Consider the following 22,123-nt stretch of genomic DNA (forward strand, 5'->3'; position numbering starts at 1 on the left):
GATCACTGTCTTAGAGCATGGTTTTTGCTCCTCTTACCCCTCTTTCCCCAGCTCACATTCCACTGAAACACTTGGAGGCCAGCCAGACACTACTGTTTCTGCCACATCTGGGTACGTTCAGTTTTGGATCCCCTCTGATGATCCCCTCCCCAAGGTTGTGTCTTCCTTTTGGTTTTCCCATGCGTTGGGGCTTTCCCTTTGGACAACAATTTGGTTGGCTTTTGTTGCACAGCCAAGACAGCATATAGCCTTTCGGCATTTCAGGGGATAGAATAATCTCAAATCCATTTGTAACTTTCTAACTGGGAGTGGGATGAAAGATCACCAATAAATCTTGGTTTCTACTTCCCAACATTCTGAATCTGAGGTGCAGTTGTGCCTCAAGATTCACTTTCACTTGGGTGCCTGTGTGGTGGGGGGGGGGGGGCTGTGGCTCCAAACCCAGCATCTTTTCCTGGTATCTGGGGTGGCTGTGGCTGGATAGCCAAATCAGTATCTTGGCTTCTACGTTTTTCCCCTTCCTTCTTTCCCCCCAGATCACACATGGGACTACCTTAAAGTGTCACCTTTACCAGTCAAGTTTTCATTTTCTGTACTTTTCTCTTTTCCACCCACATTCCCCTGCTCATGTCCCATTGACACAAGCCAGTCATAAATCACTGCTTTTGTGGCATCGGGATGTGATCAGTTTGGGATCCCCTTTTGTGATACTCCCCCCCCCCCCCGACCAGGTTGGGTCTTCCTGAGTAGTTTCCCTTTTTAATAATTTGTGGCTGTGGCCCTGCCATTGGAGGACATCCATTCCACAGTCCTCCTTAATTTCTGCCTGCATGCTCCTTGCCCCTTTTGAGATTCTGTAGTCTGACAGTAAGTGCAGTCATAGGCGTCAAGGGGTAATTTGGGATGTGTTTTTTGGGGGGGATCATGTTTATCACTTTCACTCCCTTCTGTTACGCAAAATGCTCTGATCAAAAATTGGGGGAATCAGCTACGCGAAAAGGGAATAACTAGCAGGATCTGTTTTGCACAGTTTATGAGGTGATTAAGCCCTTCAGAAATCCAAGGCAGACAACAAGTACTGTTTAAAATAATATTGTAGCTTTATTTACAGAACTAGAAACTAAGCCCGCTGCACTTTAAATACAGCAGGCACTAGCGGGCCTATAGAGTTGGGCGGGGTGGCTGTGCAACTTGGCGGCAGCTGGCCGTGCACCCAAGGCCAGGAATGGTCCGGCCTGTGTGGCTCTCCTGGCGTCTGCCGGCTCCTCCATGTGTCCCCCCGGCGCGGCACGTACCTGAGGTGTAGGACGGGACGGTCGAAATGGGGGTCAGCGTGCTCGGCGGCGGGAGACAGTGCCGGGGGTCGTTGTTCTCGGGACGGGGCGGCGGTGCAGTTGCTGATGCCGCGTCTCCTGCCACCAGTAGCTGCTGCTGCCGTTGGGCCGGGCACTGCTGCATGGGTTCCGGCGTCGTTGCTGGCGCGGCAGCGGGCAGCAGGTGTTGTATGTTGGCCGGGCTGGCGGTGAGGTGGCATCTTCGGGGGAGGACGGCCGCAGCCGTTGGCGGCACTGGCGCGGCTGCCAGCAGGGCCGCTGAGATCTGCATGTTTAATGGGGGGGGGTCCAGGAAAGAGGATGCTCTTTGAAGTTGCTAGCACTGTGCATGTTTCCCACGGATGCAGGGATACTGGGTTCATGAGGTCAGTCAGTCATGCCAAGTTTCACTGATGCTCTGCAGAGACAGGTTGGCCTGACTAGTGCCTTATGTCTAGGCCATAGCAACTATCCAAAGTCCATAGTCTTGATTGAAGAAGCACACAAGTGCTATCTTGTCCTACGGTGAGGTATGTTATTATAGGTGCTGATTCAAGGTTTCTAGCACCATTGAATACAGTCCAGAGTATCTAGTTGTCACTGGTTATAATCCAGGGTCTGGTAGCACTGGTTACATTTGAGAGGTATGGTTGCACTGGTAACACTTCCAGAGTTGTTTACCTGAGTAATCGCACTTTTTAGTTTTCCCCTGCCTTGGGGCTTTCCTTTGTTTTACGTCCAGTGACTATTGAGGCATCCCCCTAGTTGATTTTCTGCAAGGGTTGGTTGTGATTTGTAATAGGCACCCCACTGTTATTCCTCCCCATCCCCTTCCCCCCTAATTTATAGGTCTCACACTTACTAAATCTGCCAGGCCTGAACTGCAAGTTTGAGAGTGACTCCTCTCTCTCCCACAGATCAAACTCCTTTCTGTTTCCCCCAACAAGATGAGTGGGAGAGTGCAAATGTGTCGTCTACCTCGAGTGCAGGGTAGGGTGCAGATGAGGGGTGCGCATTGTGGAGTGGGGAGGCCTACCTCTTCTCTTATGATGCAGGGACTATTCCCAGTGGAGGCTTACCCAGTGACAAAAAAGGAGGACCCCCCTGCAGTTGACTATTCCCCCCTGTCATTCCCACGAGTTCTACTTTGGGTGGTGTGGCAGGTGAGGATGCAGAGGAGTGCTCCACATCACAGATGCATAGTCTTTTTCCAGACTCCAAAGAGGAGTGATTCTTTGAGCAGTCCAAGGAGCAACAGTTGCTCATGCTGACTCTGTAGAGCTAGGGGATGGGGACTGAAGAACCTCTAGACCCTCCACATCAAAAGCCACCATGTCTTCATCTGCCTCAAACACACCCAAGTGTTGTATTTGTCACAATACTCCCTGGGCCCTGGGTCTGGTGCTCATAGTGAGCGGCACTCCACAGGTGTTAGATGGGTAGATAGATGGTAGTGTAGGTGGGCAGGTAGATAGTTTGTTTGGTATGACCACTTCCCAGTGCCAAATGGGAAGTGTAGTATTTTAATGGTATGTTTAGTGTACATGCTCATAGACTATCTCTTAACTTTCTCCCCCTCAGAGGGAGGAGCCTGAAATGACATACAATGGGCCTGAATACCAAAATGTAGCAACAAAGCCATTAAATCATGTGACATGTTACCCTTTACAAAGATATCCAGTGCCTCCTTGTTCAGGTTTGAACTGGTCTGGATGACTCTGATCAGGCCTGATTCAGATATAGGTGTGTATTTAAGAAGCCCTAGAAATCTAGTTAGCTTTTTAAAATATCAAATCATGATTAACCTCCTGACATTATCATTCTGAGTATAAGATATCAGTAAAAATATTTTTAGAGGTACTTTCTTTTTAATTTTTTTATTAATATCTGTTACATTGACTGTAATAAAAGAATATAATATCATTATTTGATTCTGTATAGATAATTGAAGGAGAATGATTACTTAAGCTCATTATAATTTCTTACTATAAGTGAGCAGGTTAAAAACAAGAAGCACATTCTAAGGAGGAGCATCTAACTTAATAGGTTTTTAACAATAATCTTCTAACAGTAACTAGCTGACTCTTTGCAAAAGGCACAAAAAGCATCTGAGAATGGGAAATAGTGCAGGTATAAGTCCAGCGGCGTACCTAGCCTATTTGGTGCCCTGGGAAGATAAAATTAACACATATGTTGAAAGTGCAGCCAAATCTTCTGGAGAAATTGAGAGAGGGAAAGATTATTTTCTATTTCTGCAAGATTTTGCTGAGCTGGGTGCAAGGAAAGAGAGCGAAGCTGTTAGAGAGGGAGATCTCTTCAAGTTAACTAATGTTTTGATTTCAGACTGGGCAAAATCCACTCAGTTAAAAAGGCAAAGTGTGGAGGTTAATGTGAAGAAAGGCAACCAGCAAGGTGGGAGTAAAGAGAGGGAGAAGAAGTGGAATATAGGAACTCTAATTATATATTTAAATACTTAGCCTTCTATTTCCAGTCATTAAACAATGGAATCAAATCCATGTGTTGTGATTCCTCATCAGAGTCTTTTAAAAAGAAGCTAATATCCCAGATAGAGAATGTAATCTAAAAAAGCCTTTCCAGAATAAGCCCCCACCCAAATTCCCTTTTAATTTCCCTTTCCCCTAATCCCAACACATTTCTTTCCTGCCCATTCCTTTCTTTTTGTTTAACTTGCAAGTGTGTCATCAGTACTCAAAGTACACAACAGAGCAGGGCAATCTTTAAATAGGACAGGGTCCTATTAAATAAAAGAGTAAGGCCACCTGGGGAGGAGTTAGGGCGGGCCCTGTCCAGGATAAAAACTCAGAGGGCCCAATCAGGAGCCGCGAAGCGGCTCCTGATTGGGCCTTCCGAGTGTCCATCCAGGGCCAAGCAGCCAATGGGGAGGCGCGCAAAGTGCCTTCCTATTGGCCCCTCACCAGGACAGACCAAAATTCCATTCACCCAGCCCAGTCTGGCTGCCAGTCTGCTCCTGACCACCAAAGGGAGAGGAGGTCAGTAGGGCTTCCAAGGGGAATGAGAACAGAGGCTTGGACAGGCTGTGCCAGCCCTTTTCGCCCCAAGGCTCTCCTAACTTCCATGTCCAACTGCAAATTGCCTCAGAACCCTGACAGAGCTGGCAGGAGGCTGCAGAGTGCTCTCCCCCCCCCCCCCTTCAGGCCTGCTGCGAAGGAGCCTCTGACAGCCCCTGACTGAGGGGAGGAGGCCTTTCCAAGAGCAACGCAGGGGAGCCTGAGGGACTTCCTTTTGAGGGGGGGGGGGAGCTTTCCCCTTCTGCCAAACAGTTGGCTCACAGGGAGGCCACAGAAAAGCCCCTTCTCACTTAAAATACTGCTCTGGCCAGGGGTTAGACACAGCCAAGCCATGTGTCTTTCTTCTTTGCAACTCTCTGCAGATTTGAGGCCACTGCACAGCGTTATTCTGCAGAGGAAGCTGGCTCTTTTGTCTCCTGTTTCATCTGCACAACAACCCTGTGCAGTAGGCCTCAAGTCTTTCAATTCAACAACAACCTGTGTGGGAAGCCTTAAATATTTCTTCTCTACCACAACCCTGTCCAAAGTAGCCCTTTCTGCCTGGGGAGCTGATCTTTATACTCTGCAGGTGAGCTGTCATTCCAGGAGCTCTCCAGGCCACACCTGTAGGTTGGCTACCCCTGGGTTGGAAATATTCCTGGAGGTTTGGAGGTGGGACTTCAAAATCGTACAATGCCTCAGAATCCAGCCCTCAAATGAGCCATTTTTGCCAACAGTGAAAATATGGGAGACAGAAGGAACAGGGTGGACACCTGTGTACTGTGACTACCCAATGTGTATTAGGGCAGAGGGGCATTTCGGTGTCTGTGGCCTAATTCACACAAGAAGGGAAATGACGCAGAACTGGGGGGAATTGGTTGCCCTGTAATCTTCCCCTAAGAAGAGTCTCCAGTCTGATTTTCCCTTCACATATCTGAGGACATGGCTCTGGAAAGCTCATCTGTAACCACTATGCCACAATTCCCAAAGGTCAGTCCTCTCCCACAATCAACAAACATTCCACACCACAGGTTCTTGACACCCATATCTCCACACCCATGGCTTCATTTGCCACCATGCCACCACAACCTCCCACACAACACACATGACAACCCCATGCCCTTACAGACTGGACAACTCCTCCCCTTCCTCTTCCCACTGCCAAGCTCTAGCACCCGTTGTATTCTTGGAGACAACGGGCTTTGCCCCTAGTCTCAATATAAACCGTGTTTGTCAGAAGAATCCACCCTCCCTCCTCCCACTCTCTGAGGAAGTGTATATGTACAGGAAAGCTTATACCTTGAGTAAAACTTTGTTGGCCTTAACATGCCACTGGGCTTGAACTTTTTCTCTCTCTGGCAGCTACCATAGCTGTGTTCAGCATGATTTGTTAAGGAAGTTTGCCAGAGTCTTGGAGAAAAAGGAAGCTTAGTTGATCCTAGAGTTTTTTGCTATGCACAGACATCCCTGTGCGCCAAGTGGCTGTAGCCAGAACTGCACCCAAAAATACAAGGGAAGACATTTAGCTGGAAGCAGCAGGATCATAGAATCATAGAGTTGGAAGGCATCTCCAGAATAATCTAGTCCAACCCCCAACAGAATGCAGAAAATTCACAAGAAGAAGAGTTGGTTCTTATATGCCGCTTTTCCCTACCCGAAGGAGGCTCAAAGCGGCTTACAGTCGCCTTCCCATTCCTCTCCCCACAACAGACACCCTGTGGGGTGGGTGAGGCTGAGAGAGCCCTGATATTCCTGCTCGGTCAGAACAGTTTTATCAGTGCCGTGGCGAGCCCAAGGTCACGCAGCTGGTTGCATGTGGGGGAGCGCAGAATCGAACCTGGCACGCCAGATTAGAAGTCCGCACTCCTAACCACTACACCAAACTGGCTCTCTGGCACTACACCAAACTGGCACTACACCAAACTGACAACTACCTGCCTGCCCACAGTGACCCCTATCCCATGCCCAGATGATGCCCCCCCCCCCCCCGAATCCCTGGCCAGACTTGCCTGGAAGTAATAATGCTGGGTCCCAGGGTGCCTTCAGAGATCTTTCTTAAGCTGCATCTGGGCTGCAGACTGCACCCCCCCCCCAACACACACATATGCCATGGTTTAGTTCAAAGATGGGGTGTCTTGGTTGAAAACAAAAAGAAAAAGAGCAACTGTTTTTTTTTACCATGCTTTTTACTCCCTGAAGGAGTCCCAAAGTGGCTTACCTCTTCCTGCTTAATCTCTACAACAGACACCCTGTGATAGAAACCCTTGTTTAGTTTGCCTGCTTATGTTCCATATATAGGAGAGAGATGGTGTTTCTGCAGCTAACCCTATGGCCGTTTTCAAGCTGCCTTTGCATTCCATTTTAGTAACTGGTTGCTAATGGATTTTTTCTGTCATTTCAGACAGGCCTGTTCTGTAACCAGCTGCTAGCAAACGAACCTGCTTGCATTGGGTTAGCAAAGTGTGGTTGAGCAATATTGGAAGGCAACTGCTTTCTTCCATTTTCTAAACCTGGTTTGCCATTATAGTGTTCAACTTCGAATATAAAGAATAAACTCCAAGGATGAGCATACCGTGATAAAGGTCCGGGGGTGTGGGGGGAGTGGCACCGTTTGAAATCACCATAGCACTTCAGAGATGGCTCATTAACGGAAGGTATGAACTGTATGAACCCCCCCATCCCCCATCCCTGTATCACTTTACTTAAAGACCCTGTATCACTTTACAACGAATAACATCCAGTTTAGACCAGTAATGTGAATATCTTCTATGTTTCTACATCTGCTAGAATCCCAGTGTTCTCTGAATCACAAGTTGTGGTGATCAATTTTCAAATGGCATTTCTTCAACACTTTGCGCTACTATTTTGGGACATTGCGCTGCTATTTTGGGCATTTTTAAAAAACCACTTGTATGCCTTATTCCTAAAATCTTGTTAAAAATATGCTTCATGTTTAAGAAACTACTTACCCTTCTTTAGCTCCCACTCTCAAATTTATAGGCATGCTGAACCATACCACTGTAACCTCTATATTGGACTATTGTAATACACTGTATGTGGGACTGCCCTTGAAGAAGCTTTAATTAGTGCAAAAAAGGCTACTAAACTGTTGTCTGGAGTTAGTCATTTTCAGTCTATAACAGCTTGTCATGTCATGCTACCTCCTTAGTATAAACGGAGATGATTTTGTGTGGTTAAAATTCTGTCTTGATGAATGTTTTCACATATCAATATTCATTTAAAATGTTGACACAACCATCAAGCTGAGAAAACCTTGACTGCTGTGCTTGTCCTAGGGAACAGGCAGTAGAACTGAGACAGGTGGCCACTTCTATTGGATCAACTTGTATTTGCCTAAGAAAATGGAAACTTTTTCAATTGCACAGAATTTGCAAACTCAAGGGAGGAAGTTTCCAGCAGCTAATTCAAAAGATTGCATACCCCTACACAAATTGATGTCATCTCAATGACCATGACTAATAAAAATTAATATATTACTTCACATTAACTCGTGCGTTGAAGGAGAGATCTGATCAAAACTCCCTGCCTTTCCATAGCCTAATCCCAGCCTTTGTTAATTAGATTCCTGAAGAAATCCCTTTGGTTTAATGCTTTACTGCTGTCCTTCCTTGTCAAGCTGAGACACTGACGTTGTGTTTTCTTGCTCTAATAAAGAATTCACCTTGCTTACTCTCTGCATCATGACTGCTCTCGGGAGAGCACTGAAGTGTGCTTAAGCATATTGTAAAGGTTTATTCAAAATGTCTGCTGCGTGGGCAGTAATTTGAGGTGTTCAATCTTTTTGCCCTGTCACTTCAGGCTGGCATGATTCGCACAGACAAGGACGAGTTCTTCATTGAACCTCTGCAGAAGGGGAAGCAGGAGGAGGAGGAGGAAGAAGGTAGGACACACGTCATCTATCGTAGGGCAGCTGCTGCCAAGAACCCACTTCCTAGAGAGCATCCCGATCTCCAGCACAGAGGTAAGGCTGAGATGTTAATGACAAGTTATATTTAAAAGTTAAACTCAGCTAAAAGCATGAACCCAGTAGTCAGTATAAGCTCTCAGCTGCTACTGCCTTGGCATCCTTGACATAAGAAATCCTTTCTCTTTCATTATTCCTTCTTTGCTGTTACTGTTTAGAAGAAATGAAGGAACTGAAGAAATTGAATTTTAAATACCAGAGTAGCCAGCATCTATCTGAACAGTTCTAATTCTGTTCGAATAAGCACTATAGGTCAACTGTGAAAAGGCTTAAATATTTATTTGAAACATTTTAATCCCACCTTATCTCACTGAACTCAAGGTGGCTGACAATGCTGCAACCAGGTTGTGAGGACATAAATTGTAACAGTCCAAATTAACAGGAGTAGAGTACATTAAATGCATATTCAAATTAAAAGGCACTCAAGTTTAAAACATGCAAAATTAACACACATGCTGAAAGAGTGCAGCCAAATCTTCTGGAGCAATTTATCTTTTTGGTGACCCCACCTTTTGAAATGGCATGCCTGAGGAGGTCATAGCCCACATACTTCTGGTCTTCCACAAAATGTGTAGAACAGAATTCAGAAGGCACTTTTTAGAGGAGCGATAGGACTATGTTAGGATGCACTGGATGAAGAAAGAGATTTTAAAAAGGAAACAGGACTGTATGCTATACTAATAGGTATTGGGCATACTATCTTTTTGCAGTATGTGTTACCATACTCTCACTACATTTTTAGCCATCCTTGTGGCACTGTTATCATACCATGCCTAATACCTTTGTTGTGTTTTCAGTTTTCTGTAGTTCTGCTTCAGGTACTTTGCTCATCATTTTTTTAATTTGATTGATTATGCTGATTGTGTAATCTGCCTTGAATTTTAATAAGAAAAGGGGACTACAAATTATGTAAATAGAAATGATAACAAGACAGCCTTATATGCTTTCTTAAAAATAGCAAATGAAGGTATTCTCCTTGCTTTCTCTGGTAGGCTGTTCCTTAGTATAGGGTCCACCATAGAAATAGCCTGTGATTTTTTTGCTCCACACACACAGTCCTAAGAGAAGATGCCTTAAGGAGAATACTGAAGAATCTATGGTTGAACAGTGCAGGCCTTTACAAATGGGAAGTGAAGATGTGCAGGTCCACTCAATGTAAGCTGTTGCTATTAGAAACCATTTGTCGTTAGTGTGGGACCTAAGTATCTTGTGTAGTGCAACAAAATCACTGCTTTTCAATCTTTATGTAAAGCCTTTAGGTCAAATTACTTGTAGTTTTGGGGTTGTTTGTCCTCAATATGCTGATATCCTTATCTGAATCTCCTGGTGATGTGGTAAAGGTCCTAAATAGCTGCTTGAATGTTGTGGCTAACCAGCTAAAGGTCAACAAACTGGAAGAAAAAGAACCCTGAAAAGACAGAGGTAATGCTGGTAAGGAGGTGGAGGTCTTGAAGGATGTTCTCACTTTTCATAGAATTCAGTTGTCTCTTGCTGACTCAGTTAAAGGCCTTGTGTTATACTGTGTTATACTGTGTTATACTGTGTATCCGGTGTTATACTGGATCCAACCCTATTATTGGAGAAGCAAGTTAATGCTGCTGCAAAAAATGCTGTCTTGCAAATCAGCTTAGCCCATAAGATGGCTCTAACCTTGATATGGCTGATCCAGCCATCTGGATCAGTAACATCAAGACTAGACTACTGTAATGTGCTATACATTGGTTTCCCCTCAAAATCACTTCAGAAACTCCAACTAGTGCAGAATGCTTCAACTCAGCTATTCACAGGAGTTAAATGAAACATGCATATTACTCCCATTCTGCAGACACTCTATTGACACCCATTTGTTACCAGGCTCAATATAAAGTAATGGTTATCACATACAAAGCCCTTAATGGCTTTGGTCTCCTTTATCTGTGAGAGTGCCTCTCTCCTGCTGCTTCAACTACAACTTCACTCATCTGAGCAAAGAGCTTCTGCAGGAGCCAACCTGGTAATGAACAAAATCCATAACTGTCCATGCAAATGCTTTCTCTGCTACCTCAAATCCTGTTCAGTGGAGAGGGAGTGGAATACATATTTGATAGATGGATAAATAAATAACATTCTCTATTGTGGCTCCTGCCTGATGAGATCAAGAAGCCTTCCACTCTCCTGGCTTTATACAAACTGTATATGTTTATGTAAAACTGAATTATTCAAGAGGGCCTTTCTGCATTTGATGTCTATAATATTGGGGTTCTAGTTTGTGTTTCCTGCCTATAACATTGCAAAGGGAGATTGGCTGTTCCTTCTAATTGCATCGACCACAATCTATAAATGGTAGGGGCTGAGGATAAGCATTGTGTGCAATGTGAAAGCCATATCACTACATGAAAATCAGTATTGTGATGTACACATTAGTCAGAGGACTTTTCAACACTAATATGCATTTAATGTGGATGTTGGCTGAATGATGACCATTGTAGGTTTATACAGTTTTTTAAAATGACCCAGTTTGCAAGTGTAGCTGGAGCAGTAGTAAAATCTGGTGGAAAGAAAAACTTTCTCATAAGATTCTCCCTACTGCCTCAACAAAATGTATGTAGTGGATTCATTATTTGAAGGGGATAAATAGCATTGGGCATTGTTAAAGTGGTGATGAAGGATGGGATGTTAATTAATTTGTATTTGTGAAAAATATTGATTTGCCAGCTTTCTTAATGGGTCCATACGATTGGGTTGCTTGTGGAAGTGACATACAGGTAAGTCCTTCCCATTCTTTTGACACTGATTGCTGTAGTAATAATGTGTTTATACAGATCAGTCAGAAAATATTTAACTGTACAAAAGTTCCTTTGCAACAAAAGAGCCTGAAAGAAATTCACACCTAATGTCATCATTTCTTAAAATACCAGGTCTTAAGTATTCCTTGGCAAATAGAACTGGCATAAATACAATTGTGAAGACAAGCTTGACTCCCAGGAATTTGCCTTATACTGAGAATAAATTGGATAGGAAAAGAACTGAAGAATCTTATTAAAATAAAAAGAACCCTTAGATGTCTCAACTAGATGGTTTAGTTTCTAGAAAAACTAAGTTTTCTTTGGATAAAGAAGTATAAGTAGTCACTAGCATGTCAATCTATGGAGCAAGTTAAACACTTCAAATATCTAGGAATTATTTTTCAAGAAAGCCTTTCTTGGAAGGTTCACTTGAACTCTGTTGGGTTGCTATTAGCACTGGGATGACAATCTCAAGATTTTATTACCCTTCTGATGATGGACAATATATTCCTGTGACAGTTAACGTTTTTAATATTAGAGTCACCGGGCAAATGCGGTATGCTGCCAGGGTTTGGATCAGAGCAGTTACAAAAACATTGATAGACCACTATTAAGATTCCTATGCAATATTTTGGGAATTTTTCAGTGTGTGTCTGGAATAGCTCTGAGAGCCAAGTTGGGGAGACATCCTTTGAAACAAAGACCTGGGGAAGAGCATTCAACCTGAAAATTAGGATCCTAAAATCAAACCCAAAATCAAGCCTCCTTGGACTAATCAAGTTAGACCTTCACACAAGTAATTGGGTCAGATTACTGGATCATAAATGATCATCTTTGGGTATTACCCATGATGTGATAGAAACAGAAAGTAGACAAGAATTGACCCAACTCATCAGAAGATGTCTGAGAGACTTTTCTTATGAGAGTATCTTAATCAGAACCCACAGTTTGTTCATCTTTCTCTGTAAGTATTCTCCCTCCAACAAAAATGCCAGTTTACCTGAATATAGAAGGGCATTTTTGTTTACATGCTGTAATGCCCTTTCTTCAGCAGTGATAATGGGAAGATTCAATAGAATTCCATATTTAGATAGATTCTGTACTTGTGCCAACAATAAAATTGATTCTGTGATGTTTTTATTGCCCCAAACTAATCTCTGCATTATTTAACCAGGACTCTGTCTCTTCAGAAGTGAAATCATCCTGGTTTCTCAGAGATAAAGCTAAACAATTTTGTGTATAGGGATGGGAATCTCAGCTTGAATAAGCCCAAAAATACTTGAATGAGTGCAGATTCAAGTATTTTTCAGGCTTATTTGAGTCAAATCAAACATCCCATCAGTTAAAATCAGCTAAATCAGAGAAGCTTGAATCAATTTGAGTTTGATTTGGCTGATTCAAGATTTGACTAACTGTGAAAGCGCTCTTTAAATGCCTCCTCTCCATTCCTTCCCAAGCTGTACAGAGCTTGCTCTCTATAATCTCAGAGGGGTCGGAGGGGAGACATTTAAAGACCCCACCAAATAGCTGATCCTTTACCACCAATCAGCTGATCAATGGAGAGGCTTCTCTCTACAGCAGGATCAGAAGCCTGGCAGCTGTTTTGATCAAGTTGGTTTGATTTTCCCAAGCTGACCCACCGCAAATCGACATACCAAATCTGTGATTCAGTTATTTCAAGTTGTACCAAATCAGGAAACCTCAACTCGGAAAGGTACCATTTTTTCCTCCTGTGCATGCCTATTTGTGTATGGCAAAATTTGTTTGAAAAAAAAAAGTGAAGCTGGTTTCATGCAGCTCTGTAGTGGCAGCTCTGGTCACTTGGCTTGGTTCCCCCATGTAGTGGTTTTGTCAATCCTGATTGAGCTACAGAAGGCTAGAAGAAAAACTAAACACCTTGCCTTCTCTTTCTCTGCCTTTATTAAAATTCCATCCTTACACACTATTTTACCTTAGCATATTAGCCTATTAAGAGCCTCTTGTGGCACAGGGTGGTAAGGCAGCTGACATGCTGGCTGAAGTTCTGACCATGAGGCTGGGAGTTCGATCCCAGCAGCTGGCTCAAGGTTGACTCAGCCTTCCATCCTTCCGAGGTCGGTAAAATGAGTACCCAGCTTGCTGGGGGGTAAAACGGTAATGACTGGGGAAGGGAATGGCAAACCACACTGTATTGAGCCTGCCAAGGAAACGGTAGAGGGAGTCACCCAAAGGGTCAGACATGACTCTATGCTTGCACAGGGGATACCTTTACCCTGACCTTTATTAGCCTATTAGCCCTGCCTACTAGTAATTTACTTTCTGTTTCTTGACAATTCAACCACACACACCTTGCCACCTAAGCCCGCTCACTCCCCACCCCCACCTGAGCAGACTCCTGCCTTCCCTCCCTTGCATCAGTTACTTGAGGGCTGGAGAACTGCTTTGGATGGGATGGTTCCAGCCCCCAGGCAGTATATTTGACGCCCCTGCTATAGAACATTGGCTTTCCAGCTTTAATTAATTTATTTTTTTGTTAAATTCCTCCTTAGGACTCCAGTTCTACATTAATCTATATGCCCTTCACAGCCTGATGATGAAATCCTACCAATTTGCCCTGTTGAGCAAACTGCTGTGTTCCTATCTAATCCTTTGTCATTGCTCTTTAAGAGAACCTATGTTACTGCATTATCCAAGACAGATTCTAGAATGAGACAGCTGAGATGAAATTCATATGCCAATTTGACACTATCAGCTTTGGGCCCAAAAGAGACAAGGAGAGGCTAGCTCATTATAGAAAGCAATTGTAATTCTTATTGTCCAACTCTGGCAAATTCTTGGCAGAGAGGTCTCCACTCACTCTGACTGATGGGTTACAGTTGTGGCTGCTCTGCAGTGTAAAGCATCTCTATCCTGGGAGGCCTTCCCTCACCTCACCACTCTTCTCTGTGTGTATGCATTGTGTAAGTAAATTTGTCATAAACCTTCCAAATCAATATAGTTCATGGATCTGAAAAGAGGGATCTGGCTCATACAGAACTTACGCCACAATAAATTTACTTTGAACTAGTCTTCTGCTGCTAATGGAAGGGCAGGACATTTTCTTGCCAAACATATTTCAGCAGATTTCTCTGAGGCATCAGACACCTAAAGTTACAATATGGTAGTCTAGAACAGAGACCAATTCTACACGGAGGTGTAAAACACGCGCCACCACCTCCTGCTTGCAAACCCGGGATAGGAAACTGCACATTTGCAACTTTTCCTCCCACATTATCCTGCTGTTTTTGCAGCTTTTTGCCCCTTTATGATGTGGTCGAGAAGCAGGAAAGGTAGACAACCCAAAGTTCCCCCCAAGCTCTTTGGGTTGTCAATCAACAAAAGCCACCAATCCCTTCACAGTGGTTGTTTTGAGGACTCAAACTTCCCCCCCCCCCCGAGGCCCAAAATTAATATTTAAAATAAAAATACACTTCCATGCTACAACAGTAAAACTTAAAAAACAAAAAAACTTGCACTTCTGCGTTGCTTTGGGATCATGCCACAACAATAAAACATTCCCTTAAATGCCCTTTTTGGATTCTTTTGCATAATGGTCTCTCTTCCTGTTCTGGTAGATTCGTGATAGGCTGGCCATGGTAACTGGACCCTGATGATTGTGTATTAACGGTAAAATTTTAAAACAAAGAGCATGGACACCAAGCTAATAGGGAGAGGGCTGCTGCATCACATGCCCCCTCCTCTTTTCCTGTTCATACCCCATTGCCAGAAAACACAAAAAGTAATGTGTTTTAGCTGCTTGATCCCAATATTACCATACACACAGAAGAGAACATTTTATTTGAAGTGAGGGCATATCACTTTGTGGCCCCGTAGCTATGCAGACCCTGCCATTTTCTTTTTTTTTTAAATTTTCAATTGGAAAATGGAAAGGGGAGGGTGGGTATGAGGGCTGGCAAAACACTACCGAGACTGTCACATGTTTTTCCTTCCTGTTTGTGCCCTGATTTGCAATGTGACAAGAAGAGGGAAATTGGAATTTTGTGATTTCCCTCATTATGGAACAAACTGGATGAAAACTCATGCCACCCACTGGAGAACTCCCAAGTTGCTGCCAACATCATGTGAAAGCTGCACTAAAACCCACAAGCAATAAGAGGCTGTTCAGGGGCAAATTCCTCATGAGAAATTGGTCTGATGTTTCAGAAATCTGTATGAGTGTCCTTCTCCTGACCGGTTCTCTCTCATTAAGGATCCTGCATTTCACAGTGCAGAAATCTACATTACATCTGTTCCGCAAAATTTGGACCATCTCAGAACTCTAGGGATATTAAAAGAACTTTTTGTATCAATGTCTTTCAGACATTTTGCCTTTTAAAGACGTGGAATGTACTTGAAGAGAACATATGCTAATAGAACGGTACAAGATTGTGTCAAGCTGCAGATAGTTTCAACTGTAATTAAAATGTTTTATGACTTTAAAGAGAATAGGAAATGCAACTTGGCTAGGCAATCTGTATTTGTCTCAATAACAGAAAGAGGCTAAAGGGTTTGAAATTTTCAGCCTTTGTCACACAACACGGTTATTAATGGATTGGTGAAATGACAGCTTCCTATTTTAACCAAGTACCATTAGTTAATGAACAATTCTGACACATTAGTTTCCAATGGGAGGATATATAGAATGATAGAATTTAAAAAGGAATGAGTAAACAACACAGAAGTTTACTGGTAAGGAACTGCAGTATCTTAGATTTAGATGGGTAGCCCTGTTGTTGTTGAATAGGAATGGGCATGAATCCCAAAACAGCAGCTTAGGTTCTGGGGCAGCTCCCGAACCAATCATTGAACCTACTCAGAAGGGCCCCATCTGAACCAAGCGGATCTGGCAAGTTTGGTTCCCGCTTTCTCCCAGCTGTGGCGACCCACTGCAGAGAGAAGCAGGGACCGCCCTGAAAGGGACTCTGCTTCCATCTTTCTCCTGGCCGTGGGTTGCCAGGGCCAGAAGGAAGGAGAATAAGGCCGAGGAAGGATTAAATGACTATGAGCAATAAACCTCTTGGTTTCATTTTCCCCCTCTTTAAAAGGGGGTGGGAGCAAAATCAACTGGCTCACAGCCACTTAACCTTTTGGGTTGGTGCCCCCCCCCCGCCCCGCCCCGCCCCGCTTTGAAAGAGGGGAGTGACGGCAAGGGTTTTAATGACCCACAACCATTTAAACTTAACACCTGACAAGGTCTGTTGGTCAGCACTTAGGTTTAAATGGCTGGTAGCCATTTAACTCATTGATATCTCCGCTCCCTGCTTGAAAGGGGGAGTGAAACTGAAGGGATATAAATTGCTGGCAGCCATTTAACCTGCCTGTTTTGCTTCTCCCTCTTTGAAGGAAGGAGGGACCAAAACTATGGGGTTAAATGGGTCACCAGCATTTAAAGGTCAGCAGGTCTGCATGTCTCATAAATATTGATTTGTAAGCTCTGAACCAGCCCCAGTTTAGGCCAAATTTCAGTTTGTGAAATGATTCATGCCTATCCCTAAGTCTGAAGCATCAAAATAAAATTTGAGCCCAGTGGTACTTTTAAGATCGACAATGTTTTATTCCAAGTATTAACTGTTGGGTTCCTGTACACATCCTCAGATACATTTAAATAGAAGTTACCAGTCCATATGTGTAAAGGATGAACAGCAAAATAGCAAAAGTACAGTAAATTGTGTTTTACAGATGCAAGGAGCAAACTGGAATAACAGGCTTAGTCTATATGGTCACCATATTTTAGGTTTAATCCTGGGGGGGAATATAGTAAAGGAAATTAACATATCAAAATTATTGAAAGATGGGCAGATCTACTCTTCATAATTGTGGAATGCTGAGAGTAATTAACTGAGACCCTATTATGCATCCATCTTTTCTTAAGCATGGTGCTGCCATTGAAAAGGCTTTTTCATGTGCCCACCAGACAAACTTCTTTGATTGATGAGACAGACAGAAGGGCCTCATTCTGCAATCTTGATTCCTGTGCCGGAATTGCAGTAGTCCAGTCTGGATGTAACTAAGGCCTGGATCACTGTGACTACATCTGACTGAACCCGGAATGGGTGCAGCTGATGCACCAACGGAAGCTGAGTGAAAGCACTCTGAGCCACCTCAGTCACCCAGTTTCCTAAGGTGACCTCTGTGCCGATACAGGAGAGATCGCAGGTCCCTGGTGTGCCTTTCTGCTAATCCAGAGAATCTTTGTTTTGTCAGGACAACTGTTAGCAGTGTTATACCCTCCTAAGCCTGTAGACTTCAATGGAGTTAGATTATAACTCTAGGATGGCACCGCAAGTTGCTCATTTGTTGTTGTTGTTAGGTGCGAAGTCATGTCCGACCCATCGCGACCCCATGGACAATGATCCTCCAGGCCTTCCTGTCCTCTACCATTCCCCGGAGTCCATTTAAGTTTGCACCTACTGCTTCAGTGACTCCATCCAGCCACCTCATTCTCTGTTGTCCCCTTCTTCTTTTGCCCTCAATAGCTCCCAGCATTAGGCTGTTCTCCAGGGAGTCCTTCCTTCTCATGAGGTGCCCAAAGTATTTGAGTTTCATCTTCAGGATCTGGCCTTCTAAGGAGCAGTCAGGGCTGATCTCCTCTAGGACTGACCGGTTTGTTTGCCTTGCAGTCCAAGGGACTCGCAAGAGTCTTCTCCAGCACCAGAGTTCAAAAGCCTTTGACGCTTGGCCTTCATTATGATCCAACTTTCACAACCATACATTGCAACTGGGAAGACCATAGCCTTGACTAAACGCACTTTTGTTGGCAGGGTGATGTTTCTGCTTTTTAGGATGCTGTCTAGATATGCCATAGCTTTCCTCCCCAGGAGCAAGCGTCTTTTAATTTCTTTGCTGCAGTCCCCATCAGCAGTGATCTTGGAGCCCAGGAAAATAAAGTCTGTCACTATCTCCATTTCTTCCCCATCTATTTGCCAGGAATTGAGAGGGCCGGATGCCATGGTCTTAGTTTTCTTGATGTTGAGTTTCAAGCCAACATTTGCACTCTCCTCCTTCACCCGCATCAACAGGCTCTGCATATCTGAGGTTGTTGATATTTCTCCCTGCAATCTTGATCCCAATTTGTGACTCCTCTAACCCCGCCTTTCTCATGATGTGCTCCTTCTGCAAGCAGGGTTGCAATAGTTTTCTAAACACAAAGAGCTTTTGCTGCCTGTTAAAATGCATTATCTGAGTCCAAAGTATGGGCACAACATTTCTCCAATGTTGACCATTGCATGAAGAATAAAGGCACTGTTACATACAAAGGCAGAAATGATAATAAATAATTCCTGGAAGGCATCCAGGAAGCTACCAAGCACCAGAATGTTATCAAACCTCACATTTGCATCATTTGTATCATTTGCATATCTGAGGTTGTTGATATTTCTCCCTGCAATCTTAATCCCAATTTGTGACTCATCTAACCCCGCCTTTCTCATAATCTGCTCTGCATACAAATATGCAAGGCGACAGTATACATCCTTGCCGAACTCCTTTCTCAATTTTGAACCAATCAGTGATTCCATGCCTGGTTCTCACTGTTGCTTCTTGACCTGCATATAGGTTTCTCAAGAGACAGATAAGATGCTCTGATATTCCCATCTCTTTAAAAACTTGCCACAATTTGTTGTGCTCCACACAATCAAAGGCTTTAGCATAGTCAATGAAGCAGAAGTAGATGTTCTTCTGGAACTCCCTAGCTTTCTCCATGATCCAGCGCAATTTGATCTCTAGTTCCTCTGCCTCTTCGAAATCCTGCCTGTACTTCTGGAAGTTCACGGTCCATATATTGCTGGAGCCTAGCTTGTAGGATTTTGAGCATAACTTTGCTAGCATGAGAAATGAGTGCAATGGTGTGGTAGCTTGAACATTATTTGGCATTGCCCTTCTTTGGGATTGGAATGTAAACTTACCTTTTCCAATCCTGTGGCCATTGTTGAGTTTTCCAAATTTGCTGGCATATTGAGTGTAGCACTTTTACTGCATCGTCTTTTAAGATTTTGAATAGTTCAACTGGAATGCTGTCACCACCACTAGCTTTATTGCTCAGACTTCCTAAGGCCCATTTGACTTCACATTCTAGGATGTCTGTCTCCAGGTCAGTAACTACCCCATCGTGGTTATCAGGGATGTTAAGCTCTCTCTTGTACAGTTTTTTTAAATCTCTTCTGCTTCTGTGAGGTCCCTATCATTTTGGTCCTTTATCATACCCATCTTTGCATGAGATATCTTCATATCTCCAATTTTCTTGAAAAGATCTCAGGTCCTATTGTTTTCTTTTATTTGTTTGCACTGTTCATTTTAAGAAGGCATTCATCTCTTCTAGCTTTTCTCTGGAATTCTGCATTCAATTGGGTGTATCTTTCGCTTTCTCCCTTTTCTTTCACTTCCCTTCTCGCCGTAGGTATTTGTAAAGCTTCCTCAGACAGCCATTTTGATTTCTTGCATTTCTTTTTCTTTGGGATAGTTTTAGATTGTTTAGTTGCTACTTGTTGTACAGTGTTGCAAACCTCTGTCCAGGCACTCGGTCTATCAGATCTAATTCCTTAAATCTATTTCTCACCTCTACTGTATATTCGTCGGGAATATGATTTAGTTCATACCTGAGTGGCCTAGTGCTTTTCCCTACTTTCTTCAATTTAAGCCTAAATTTTGCAACAAGAAGCTGATGATCTGAACCACAATCGGCTCCTGGACTTGTTTTTACTGACTGTATACAACTTCTCCATCTTTGGCTGCAGAGCACATAGTCAATCTGATTTCTGTGTTAACCATCTGGTGATGTCCATGTGTAGAGTCATCTCTTAGGTTGTTGGAAAAGAGTGTTTGCTATGACCATTGTAGTCTCTTGACAAGATTCTACCAGCCTGTGCCCTGCTTCATTTTGTACTCCAAGGCCAAACTTCTCTGTTATCCCGGTTATCTTTTGGCTTCCTACCTTAGCATTCCAATCCCCCATGATGATAAGCACATCATTTTTTGGTGTTGCTTCTAGAAGGTGTTGTACGGCTTCATAGAACTGGTTGACTTCATCCTCTTCAGCAGCAGTGGTTGGGGCATAGACCTGTATTACTGTGATGTTGAATGGTTTGCCTTGGATTCGAACTGAGATCATTCTGTCATTTTAGGGATTGTATCCCAAGATTGCTTTTCCTACTCTCTTATTGATTATGAAGGCTACTCCATTTCTTCTGTGAGATTCTTGTCCACTGTGGACAAGAAGTTCCTCATATTACATTGTAAATATGGTTGGTTATACAACCCACTAGGACATTCTGATGACACTGCCTATTAGCATCTGGAGCTCTCCAGAACAGTAGCCTTATATGAATGTTCAAAACCATATATTTGATTAGTGGAGGATATCTGTTCTTGGTTCTGCCATGTATTCAGCCTAACACCTGTAAAGTCCTGCATGCATGTCTGTAGAATTCCTGGAGATTTAGGAACAGAACCCTAGGGAGGGAGCTCATAGAAGATGTGACGCCAGAAAATGCACCCTTTAAAGCTGCCACTTCTTCCAGGGAACTGATCTATGTAGTCTGGAGAACAGTTGACATTCCAGGAACATGATAGAAGAGAGGTTTTTGTAGAGTTTTACTTTAAAGAAGGACTTCCTAGGCTTTTCAAAAATGTGCTCCGATTCTGTTGTAAAATAAAACTTTAGGGGAAATGCTGGAAACATCTTATAATGGTCTATATTCGCTTACTTGTGGATAAGTTCCATTGAACTCAACAGGTCTTTTGTCATGGGAGCATCACACTGCAGGGTATTCTGCCCTCTGAAGGAGCAGCCAAATGAAAAGCTACATCACATTATGTGGTCATTTTTTCTCTTTGTTGTTGTTGTTATGTGCGAAGTCGTGTCCGACCCATCGCGACCCCATGGACAATGATCCTCCAGGCCTTCCTGTCCTCTACCATTCCCTGGAGTCCATTTAAGTTTGCACCGACTGCTTCAGTGACTCCATCCAGCCACCTCATTCTCTGTCGTCCCCTTCTTCTTTTGCCCTCGATCGCTCCCAGCATTAGGCTCTTCTCCAGGGAGTCCTTCCTTCTCATGAGGTGGCCAAAGTATTTGAGTTTCATCTTCAGGATCTGGCCTTCTAAAGAGCAGTCAGGGCTGATCTCCTCTAGGACTGACCGGTTTGTTCGCCTTGCAGTCCAAGGGACTCGCAAGAGTCTTCTCCAGCACCAGAGTTCAAAAGCCTCAATTCTTTGACGCTCGGCCTTCCTTATGGTCCAACTTTCGCAGCCATACATTGCAACTGGGAAGACCATAGCCTTGACTAAACGCACTTTTGTTGGCAGGGTGATGTCTCTGCTTTTTAGGATGCTGTCTAGATTTGCCATAGCTTTCCTCCCCAGGAGCAAGCGTCTTTTAATTTCTTTGCTGCAGTCCCCATCTGCAGTGATCTTGGAGCCCAGGAAAATAAAATCTGTCACTATCTCCATTTCTTCCCCTTCTATTTGCCAGGAATTGAGAGGGCCGGATGCCATGATCTTTGTTTTCTTGATGTTGAGTTTCAAGCCAACTTTGGCACTCTCCTCCTTCACCCGCATCAACAGGCTCTTTAGTTCCTCTTCACTTTCTGCCATTAGAGTGGTATCATCTGCATATCTGAGGTTGTTGATATTTCTCCCTGCAATCTTGATCCCAATTTGTGACTCCTCTAATCCCGCATTTCTCATGATGTGCTCTGCATACAAGTTAAATAGGCAAGGCGACAGTATACAGCCTTGCCGAACTCCTTTCTCAATTTTGAACCAGTCAGTGATTCCATGTTCAGTTCTCACTGTTGCTTCTTGACCTGCATATAAATTTCTCAAGAGACAAATAAGATGCTCTGGTATTCCCATCTCTTTAAGAACTTGCCACAATTTGTTGTGTTCCACACAATCAAAGGCTTTAGCATAGTCAATGAAGCAGAAGTAGACGTTCTTCTGGTACTCCCTAGCTTTCTCCATGATCCAGCGTATGTTGGCAATTTGATCTCTAGTTCCTCTGCCTCTTCGAAATCC

General features: G+C 43.6%; 1 protein-coding gene across 1 annotated transcript in view; it reads left to right on the plus strand.

Moving 5' to 3' along the window:
- Positions 1-22,123, plus strand: part of ADAMTS2 (ADAM metallopeptidase with thrombospondin type 1 motif 2) — a 384,270-nt gene that overhangs the window by 158,783 nt on the left and 203,364 nt on the right. Inside the window, exon 3 of the mRNA XM_077326669.1 lies at positions 8,162-8,324. Coding sequence (XP_077182784.1) covers positions 8,162-8,324 — 163 coding nt within the window. The remainder of the gene's footprint in view (positions 1-8,161; positions 8,325-22,123) is intronic.

Source organism: Paroedura picta, chromosome 3, assembly GCF_049243985.1.
Source record: "Paroedura picta isolate Pp20150507F chromosome 3, Ppicta_v3.0, whole genome shotgun sequence".
NCBI lineage: Eukaryota > Metazoa > Chordata > Lepidosauria > Squamata > Gekkonidae > Paroedura > Paroedura picta.